Source organism: Hylobates moloch, unplaced genomic scaffold, assembly GCF_009828535.3.
Source record: "Hylobates moloch isolate HMO894 unplaced genomic scaffold, HMol_V3 SCAFFOLD_17, whole genome shotgun sequence".
In the NCBI taxonomy this organism is placed as follows: Eukaryota; Metazoa; Chordata; class Mammalia; order Primates; family Hylobatidae; genus Hylobates; species Hylobates moloch.
The window spans coordinates 63,165,124-63,175,540 of NW_026652292.1; the positions used below are offsets into that span (position 1 = coordinate 63,165,124).

General features: G+C 40.4%; 1 protein-coding gene across 1 annotated transcript; it reads right to left on the bottom strand.

Annotated features, from left to right (window-relative positions):
- Positions 1 to 5,148: 5,148 nt before the first annotated feature.
- On the bottom strand, positions 5,149 to 5,403 carry LOC116456958 (small ribosomal subunit protein eS27-like). Its single transcript, XM_032135859.2, has one exon. It carries the CDS (start codon positions 5,401 to 5,403, stop codon positions 5,149 to 5,151), a length of 255 nt encoding a protein of 84 aa, XP_031991750.1.
- Between the last annotated feature and the right edge of the window lie 5,014 nt (positions 5,404 to 10,417).

Consider the following 10,417-nt stretch of genomic DNA (forward strand, 5'->3'; position numbering starts at 1 on the left):
ATTCAGCTGGGAGCATCGGCAAGCTACTGCCTTAAAATCTGAGCTCCCCGAATGCACAATTTCTGTCCCTTTTAAGGGCTCACAACGCTAAAGATTTCACATGAAAGGGTCGTGATTGATTTGAGCAAGCAGGTGGTACGTGACAGGGGCTGCATGCACCGATGGTCAGAGAGAAACACAACAGGGCAGGGAGTTTCACAGTGTTCTTCTATACAATGTCTGGAATCTATGAATAACATTGGTTTTTAAGTTATGAGTTGATTTTTAACTACTGGGTTTAGGCCAGGCAGGCCCAGGCCTGGTTTTGGGCCTGGTGCAGGGCTGCCTGTCTTTGGTTCTACTTCCTTGTTGCTTTTTCTTAAAACGGGTACTGGGTATAAAACAATATAAAACAATATGAGAGGGCCTCTCTCGTCTCTCAATAGGATTGTGTGGATAACTCTGGGAAGATATGTTCCACATTTGCTCTGAGGGCTCCTCAGTAGAATTCAGCTCCTATTCCCACTGTGCTAACTTGCTCGATAATCCTCCCTATATTCTGTGCCTTTCCTTTCTCAGTTCCCTACTCTCCGGCCAGTGTTTCCTGGAATCAACACTCAGTTAATAACTTGCTCTCAACCCCTTGACTTAAGGTCTGATTCTAGGGAGCCACAAATGATGACATTGTCCTAAAATCACCCAATTAATAGGTGGAAGACCTGGGCGATCTGACCCAAAAGCTAATGCTCTTCATACTTTGAAGATCTATCCAGCCACCATGCTCCTGACCTCACAACAACTTTCTTCTCTCTTGCACGTCCAGTCTCCATCCCAGGGGAGTGTCCCAACTCCCATCTCCAGGGATGACTCATGTCTCTGGCCTCCTGGTGCACCCAAGCCAATCCTCTATTCCAGTGTCATCTTATGGACCCATCCTCGTTGCCTGTGTGTGGGGAAAGAAAAAGAGATCAGACTGTTACTGTGTCTATGTAGAAAGAAGTAGACATAAAAGACTCCATTTTGTTCTATACTAAGAAAAATTCTTCTGCCTTGAGATGCTGTTAATCTGTAGCCCTACCCCCAAACCTGTGCTGGCAGAAACATGTGCTGTGTGGACTCAAGATTTAATGGATTTAGGGCTATGCAGGATGTGCTTTGCTTCCTTGTTAAAAGTCATCACCACTCCCTAATCTCAAGTACCCAGGGACACAAAACACTGCAGAAGGCCACAGGGACCTCTGCCTAGGAAAGCCAGGTATTGTCCAAGGTTTCTCCCCGTGTGATAGTCTGAAATATGGCCTCGTGGGAAGGGAAAGACCTGACTGTCCCCCAGCCCGACACCCATAAAGGGTCTGTGCTGAGGAGGATTAGTAAAAGAGGAAGGCCTCTTTGCAGCTGAGATAAGAGGAAGGCATCTGTCTCCTGCTCATCCCTGGGCAATGGAATGTCTCGGTGTGAAACTCAATTGTCTATTCCATCTACTGAGACAGGAGAAAACTGCCTTAGGGCCGGAGGCGAGATATGCTGGCGGCAATACTGCTCTTTAATACAATGAGATGTTTATGTATGTGCACATCAAAGCACGGCACGTTTTTCTTTAACTTGTTTATGATACAGAGACATTTGTTCACATGTTTTCCTACTGACCCTCTCCCCACTATTACCCTATTGTCCTGCCACATCCCCCTCTCCGAGATGGTAGAGACAATGATCAAAAAATACTGAGGGAACTCAGAGACTGGTGCTGGCACGGGTCCTCCATATGCTGAGCACTGGTCCCCTGGGCCCACTTTTCTTTCTCTATACTTTGTCTCTGTGTCTCTTTATTTTCTCAGTCTCTCATCCCACCCAACCAGAAACGCCCACAGGTGTGGAGGGGCAGGCCCTCCCTTCACCTGTGAAAATCTTTTTCTTGCCAATCCATGGCCATAACACACACACACGCACACACACACAAACACACACACACACGCATAAAAAGAAAACTTGACGTTTTGAAATTGCAGCCCAAGACAGCTGGTTCCTTCCTCTTCACCACATTCCAGAGAACAAGAGGAAGAACTCTGTCTAGCAACTGTATACTTCAGAACAAGGTGTCAGAGTCAGGGTGCACCCCTCCATTGCTCCTCCATAACCCTCTTGGACACACACATTACTGTTGGCATTAACCTGAAATGCAAGGGGAGGGGAGGCTGGCTGACCAATACTAATTTCGGACAACTAAATACATGGAAATATTAAAGAGCCATATCCCAAATCTATTAGATATCTAAAATCCAATGAAATGTATAAATCCTAATAGTGAAAACACCAACTTATTCTACTTCTTTCCTGCCAAATATAATTTATTGGTTTTTGCTATTGCTGTCCACATTTAATATGTACAGACACAAACCTAAGAAATAAACTAGTGAGGGCCAAACATTTTGAATGTGTTTCATTTATCAAGTGTCAGCTCCTCCTTAAGGTTTTGAGTTTCTTTAAAAAAGAAGATACTCTGCTAACTAATGTTTACCGGGTTAGAATTAGAGAACTGGACTACATTCCTGACTTCTCCATTCATTTAACAGAGTCACCTTGGGCAAGTTTTTACACAAGTCTATCTTGATTTATTTATCTGTAAATTTGCAAACAGAAGAATCATCTCATTTTTCCTTCAAAACTTGGAAGGAAGATAGAATGATAAATCTATAACAGCATATTGAACCCCTTGGGGAGCAGCCTTATCTACTTACATACATTAAGGTTATGTCAGTTTTCAGCTTCTGATGGTTTTGTCAAACCAGAGCACTATTTCCAATAGAAACTTCTCCTTGACATTCACATTGTGTTACGTCCTTAGTCCTCATATTTTGAGCTTGTTTGGCTTCAAGCAGAAATAAAAAAAGGAATTAAATCCAAAAATGCAAAGAAGTGGCAAATAAAATCATAGTTTCAATCCTTGCATCCAAGAGGACCATGGAAATTAGCTTGTTGAATCAACTTGAATAGCCTCACAACAGAAACAGCTGTTTTGTGTTGAAGCAGTTTAAATATTTGAAAGCTCATAGCTTGGAGAAGACTGTAATTCAGTAGTTTCTCTCTTTACCCATTCTCCTCAAGTGTTCACTGTTCCTTCCTCTGACCCATAATTGTGATTTCTTTTCTTCTGTTTTCTTTCTTTGCCTTTGTCTCCACTTAAGTTTATCTTTTCTCTTTCCCATTTCTATCTCTCAATTGTCTTATCCTTCTCTTTTTTCTCACTCGTTTTCATTGCCATTGAACATTTAACTTTGCTACATGTTGTGAGAGAGAAGGAAGAGGAGAAAGAGATGAAAAAAGCAGAAAAAAACCAAATACTTACCTAAAAACTGCTTATCATATAGAAATTGCTCAAAAATATTCAGTGCCTAAATCAATAAAAATATCTAATATTTATGGAGAACACATTTACATTAAGGAATCTCTACAGGCATTTCCTATAATCCAACAAGGTAGATGCTGTTATTATCTTCATTTTCCAGATAAGGAAACTGAAGCTCAGAAAAACAAAACAAGATAACCAAGGTCACCCAGAGAGAAAACGACAGAGGAGGACACATAACCAGTTCTGTCTGACTCAAAAATCCATGTTCTTAACCACCATACTCTCTTGTAACAGGCATATGCCTGGTGCTTTCCTGACATCAGTTCATTTAACGGACATTAAACAAGAAATAGATTGCTTGATATATGATGCAGCTGAAAAAAGCCAGACATGACTAAGACAGAGATTTGAGACACCAGCTCCGGCAATAGCTGTATTAACTTGGCACATTATTTAAATTCTCTGAGCTCAGGTTCTTAATCTGTAAAATGAGCTTATCTGTATCTACTCTTCTGTTTGATGCAGTGATTAAACCAGCTTGCTCCATGCCCTGGTCTATTAACTAGGCAAACAAAATGGAGAAGAATATTCAAGAGAGAGGAAATAAGTCACAGAGACAGGAAACGGAAATGATTCTGCCTGGCTCAGTTTCTCCCAGATACCCTCCCTCACCTGCGAGCCAGGATTCCTCTTTCATGCTTTCCTGCGCCAAATTTTTTCTTGCACTTTCATGCACCAAGTTTTTTCTCCATCTCATTATCTTCCATAAGTATAATTCTTGGTTTTCTTATTTGTATCTCCCTACCCCACCCTGACCCCAAGGATGCCCCATAAGATCAGGGACCAAATCTGTCTTGCTAGCTATACCACCAACACACAGCCCAGTGCCTGGAGCGCAGTTCATTCTCAGAAAACAGGTGTTTAATGAATAACTGAAGGTGGAAGGGCAAAGGGTAAGGATGGAGAGTGAGATGGGGCAGATGACACTGGATATTAGGACTCCGTACTCACATTCTTCCCAATTGTCCTCAGGGTCTGTTGGAAATGCAGTCACAGTCTTCACCCCTCTCATAACTATGCCATAAGCTTCTGAAGCCCTTGAATCAAGATTTAAGAGGAGTAGCTGTGGCACAGAGGGACCTGGGAGAGACACACTGACCTGTGTCCCCAGAAAAGACTGACTTTTGAGCACCCCACCCTCTCCCATCATTTATCTTATCGGTGACTGGAGACAATTAGGTCTCCTTGATGGTGTGAAGAAATATAACTGCACTTCTATCTAGATTCAAGGTAAATCACAAAAGATACATTATTAAGAGTAATATTATAAATGACTCCCTGGGCAATGCCATCAAGGCCCATGAATCCAGCTACCTCCACCAGCCAACAACTCCTGAATCTATACCCAGCTTTTCAGTCCTGCTATCTACCTCCAGCTCTCGAAGGCACCTTAAACTCAAGAGGTTTGAAATTGAAGATAGTTAATGCCCACACCCACCCCAGGGCCCCCATAAAAACTGCTACTTCTATTTCTTCTCTCAGAGAGGAAGTACTTTTATTTTCTATTTGCCATTATGACTTGGACCACTTTGTCTTGGCTCTGTGGCAAAGGATTGGACAAATCAAATTTTCCAGAGGTCCCTTTTCTTAACTCTTAACAAAGCCATAGCAAGTGCTTCTGTCTCTTATTTACAGCCATGGTTTTTGCCTTTCAATGAGAAAGTAAAACTGAGAATAGTTTCCAGAGCTTTCAGAACTTTTTTTTTTTTATCCAAAATGTGTTTATTGAGATGGTTTCCCAATCATCTTGATTCAGAGTGCTTTTAGTGCTGCTTCCTCCTGAAGGAACAACCTTCTGTAAGCCTTGCTTTTCCTCCTGTAGGCTGGCAGAGGACAGTGGAGCAGCCAACACACAAAACTACCGTTTGTGCATGGCTAAAGACCGTGGTGATTTTATAGCATCCTGGGCATTTCACATCCATGAAGTAGGAATTGGGGCTCTGCACCAGGCATTTCTTCTTGCGTTTCCTCTTCTCCTCTTCTGGAGAGGGATGAAGGAGATCCTTTGCGAGAGGCATGTTCTCCTGTGGGTAGATCGTCACCGCTGGAAAGTCGCTTTCAGAACTTTTTCCATTGAAATGCAAACACCCGCCCTGGCGCCTCTGAAAATTCTGAGAAATTGTTGGGTTTTGGCGATGTTTCCAGAAAACCTGGCTTTCTTCTCCTGTTCATGCCTGGTTTAAGTTCTTCCCTTTCCAAGTACATTCCAGTGAAGTCAGTGGTTGACTGTCTTTTGCAGGGCAAACTCCCAACTCGAACGCTGAACAAAGAGTAACTTTTTCATTCCAAATTTGGAATTGTTACCAGTAAACCTCTGAACGCTACCTTTGTTACATCTCCTCTCCAAATGTGATTTAGTTTCTCGACATGTACCCTTCTCCTTAACCCTGTCCATGACTTACCACAGCCCTGTAGGGAGCTTACGTAATGACAAGGTACACAAAAAATCAGTGTGTGTTGTAAAGGTAATGGCAGACATTGCCTTGGGTTCTCTAATGTAGCCATCCTAACTGGTATAAAAATTATCCATCCGCATTTTAAAATATTTTATACAACCCTTGCTCTCTAACCCAAAGCATCAGTGTAACATATAATAAAGCCACCAATCTTTTCTATCTTCATGTCCTCAATTGGATAAGTAATCTGAATGGGTAAACTAAGAAAGCAATTGCCAAGTGTTCAATTAACACATCACCAGATTCTAATCTTAGAATCAGCTCAGATATGTCTGCCTTACTTATTGTCTATAATACATAACCTTGATCCTGTAGTGCCACCATACACTGGTAACCTGAAAGATGATGCATTCCCCACTGTTTCACATGTGCTCATCTTTTGGGGATGAATCATGTCTGGTTTTACTTTCATTGTTCATAAATTAAACTCAGTGAATATTTATTTAATAACCGTGTGACCTAAGAAAAAAACGTATCTCATGGCTCCTAGCAAATTCATGCTCAGACAGAAAAGAAGCTCTATCTCATCTGGAGTGGAGCTAACAGTGGCTAACGCATGTGGAAGAAGAGCAAGTGAAAACTAAGAAAGAATAAACTGTCCTCTATTACTTGCTCTGCAAATCTGGTAAATCATCTGCAATCTCCATACCCACAAGATATCAGATATTCAAATATCATAATACACCCCAAATAAAAATTCTTATCAGAAATTAGAGTATAAAATTCCAGTTAAAAACACAACTGTTGGCTGGGCACAATGGCTCATGCCTGGAATTCCAGCACTTTGGGAGGACAAAGCGGGCAGAGCACCTGGAGGTCAGAAGTTCGAGACCAGCCTGACCAACATGGCAAAACCCCCATCTCTACTAAAAATATGAAAATTAGCCGGTGGGGTGGCACATACCTGTAATCCCAGCTACTTGGGAGGCTGAGGCAGGAGAATTGCTTGAACCCGGGAGATGGAGATTGCAGTGAGCCAAGATCGTGCCGTTGTATTCCAGCCTGGGCAACAGGGTGAGACATCATCTCAAAAAAAAAAAAAAAAAGTCTAATTTAATAATAAACTTCTCTAAGACTCTGTCTCATCTTCTGAGAGGTAGAGTCTTACTATTATTTCAGTGATTCTACAAATCATTCATGGGCCTTTACTTACTGAAGTCTTAAGTAAAGCTTTGCAAGCCTATGACCCAAAATAAAGTCAAAAGATCAGTACTCATCTTTAACAATAAAATTTACATATACAGGTAATTGTGATTGTCTCAAAAAGGAAAACATTTTAAAAACCAGGTGGCAGAAGAGACTGAAATACAAAACAACTTTTAACCATGAGACTGTAACTCCAGTGCACATCTAGACACTAAGAGGGCTGAGGCACAGTACTGGCCGTACAGCATATGCTCAAGATATTTTTCTCAAGTTATGTAAATATATTCTAGAGCATTCCCTGAGAACCAATGTAGCAGTTCTGCAAAACTGCTGATCAGCCAGCACATCTTCTGGATGTTATGAGAACAAGAAGAAAATGGCATCACCCATGTGAGCCATATTGACCTTGACCTTGTGACCAGGAAAGGCACTGTCTTGGACCTCTCCTCTCAGCCAGACATTCCACCAGCTCTCCATTCCACTCCATGGCTGGCCAAGATGTATTTTTCTGAACATATTTTATACACTTTAGCAGGCTCGAGGAGATGAGATTTTTTGGGAGGGGCTCAAACTTGAGGCTGTAACTAAAGTTCTAGTATTAATAGCAAGGTTCCTAAATATGGATTTTAAATAGCAATAAATTTAATAATCAAAAGTACTTTAAAACTGTAATTCACAAGGCAAAACTTGTTGATTGGAAACTCTCATTAGCACAATAGATTTCTCTTTTATTATGGACACATACACACACACACATACACACACACACAGTCTTTCCATATTAGTAATAATACAGACATGAGGCCTGGGGACATGTGTGGAGGTTATCAATTATCAATGTTTCTATTCTAAGAAATGCAGTGAACTTACTATTTATCACTAGAAGAAAAAAATGCATTTTTCTTACAGTTGAGGGATTGCTGAGGGAAGTATAACATATTTGTTAGAAAACAATTTAAACTGAGGAATAAGATTTTGAGTAGGTGACATGCATATGTAGAAAATGGAGATTCTTTAAAAGCAATTTGCTCAATCCTTAGAACTTTCCAAGTGACCAAATTTACAAAGGAAACAGTACAATCACTTTACTGGGGAAAAGAATACTGGAGAGAGAATCTTCTCAGTTGAATCATAAATTCACTCAGTTTTTACTACTCTGCCGCCTGTCTCCTATTTAGAATGCCATTCTGGGATTCTAACATATGGCACAGAACAGTACTGAGGGCCACAGGATCCAGGGTGGCAGAGGCAGGGAGAGGTAGGGAGAGAGCTAGGTTTAGCAGCATACTGCTTTAAATCAGCTCTTCTGTTACATAGTAAACATCGAGATGTGTCAGTTTGCAAAGAAATAAAATGAAAAATTGCTTTCAAAGGCCTCAGAATCTTCCTTGCTTTGAGGGATTGGAAAAAAGTTGATTTCAATAATTGGAAGAGAGTTTTGCAGTGCATGAACAATCAGCTCCCCAGAAGATCCTGTCTACACGGCCCATTGACTTCCCCGATATCTGAGTTAAGATTGTTCTACACCCACAAACAAGCCAAGAAGACTAAAATCTGTGTCTCCTTTTCCAGATTCCATTAAACATGTGAAATGTAAAAGTTAGTAATTAAAATGCCAGTTAAGATCTGGAAATGATTGCTTCCCCGATATGGCCATATTACCAAATGAAAAATTAGCCCAGTCTAGGTTGAAGTTTTTTCACTTGATAAAAGAAACACTGTCACAGACACCCAAACTTTTCCACCACAGCACAGGTAGACAAATTATTTTGTTTAAAAATCTGTTTTTTCAATTCTAAATAATGGATTTAAGTTCTCATTTATTTTTCTACCAGTGGAAGCCCAACTCAAAACAAAATTTTAAAATACTAAGTTTGATTTTGCATCCCTAAAATCAGGAAAGGATGACCTTATTTATAACCCTGCTTCCAAACAAGGCCACGTGGAAAATATTCCACAACAGCCAAAATAATTCAATCAATTGTAATGACCTTTCAAGATGATCAGCTCACTACATTTTATCTCAGTCATTCATTCCGGAATTGTCAAATATTTTTGTTTGTTTCATTTTTAAAAATTTGTTTATCTTAAATGAGAAGTAAAAATTGTATATATTTATAGTATACGACATGTTTTGATATATTTATATATTGTTGATGGGCCAAATTCAGCTATTTAACAAAGCCCTATCTCAAATACTTATAATTTTTTTTGTAAAAAGAACACTTAAAATCTACTTTCTTAGCAATTGGCCATTTCCATGTCTTCTTTGGAGAAATATCTACCCAGATCCTTTGCCCATTTGTAAATCAGGTTATTTGTTTTATTGTTATTGAGTCATTTGATTTCCTTATATATTTTGGATATTGACCACTTATCAGATAAGATATATGGTTTCGAAATATTTTCTCCCATTCCATGGGTTGTCTCTTCATTCTGTTGATTACTTCCTTGCTTGGGCAGAAGCTTTTTACTTTGACATAATCCCATTTCTTTATTTTTGCTTTTGTTGCCTGTGCCTTTGGGGTCATATCCGAAAAATCACTGCCCAGATCAACATCATAGGGTTTCCCTCATATTTTCTTCTATACTGTAACATTTTCAGGTCATACATCTAAGTCTTTAATCCACTTTGAGTTGATTTTTGTGTATGTTGTGTGATGAGGGTCAATTTTTATTCTTCCACATGTGGGTATCCAGTTTTTCCAGCACTATTTGTTGAAGAGACTGTCCTTTCCTCATTAGGTAAGGAAAGTCTCATCTCTGGGCTGGGCAGGAGGCATGAGATCATAAGAGAATATGGGCAGTGATATCACCCCCCTCTCCTCCCCTGGATATTGTGATCCACATCGCAGTGGGGTAGACATTCCCTCAATATGGGGAGTAATATCATCCCCATCTTGCCCCCTGGATGTTACAATCCACATCGCAGGGGGATGGGCACTCCCTACAAGATGGGGAGTAATATCAACCCCCTCTCTTCCTTTTGATATTACGATCCACGGTGGACCGACAGCTTGTTTATGATATTGCAAGTAATATCATCTTCCCCTCTTGAAATTACGAACTATTTCCAGACAGGTGTATGCCCTCTGCAGTATTGCCAGTAATATCGTCCTCTCCCCACCCTTGATATTCAGAACAATATCACAGGTGTGTTTTTACTCTCTGCGATATTAGGTGTCATATCATCCTCTCCCACCTTGAAATTAGGAACAATATCACTGGGTGCGTGTACATGTTCTGTGATATTGAAAGTAATATCATCCTCTTCTCTGCTGGATCATGGGAACAATGTCACTGGGGGGTGTACATTTTCTGCAATATTGGGAGTAATATCATCCCCTCTGTCTTTGAATATTAAGGACAATCTCACAGGGGGTTGTACATTCCTTGCGATATTGAGAATAATATTATCTTCTTCTGCCCT

Bases quoted from the DNA above. Each gene is read 5' to 3' on its own strand.
- LOC116456958 (XM_032135859.2), bottom strand. From the start codon at position 5,403: ATGCCTCTCGCAAAGGATCTCCTTCATCCCTCTCCAGAAGAGGAGAAG.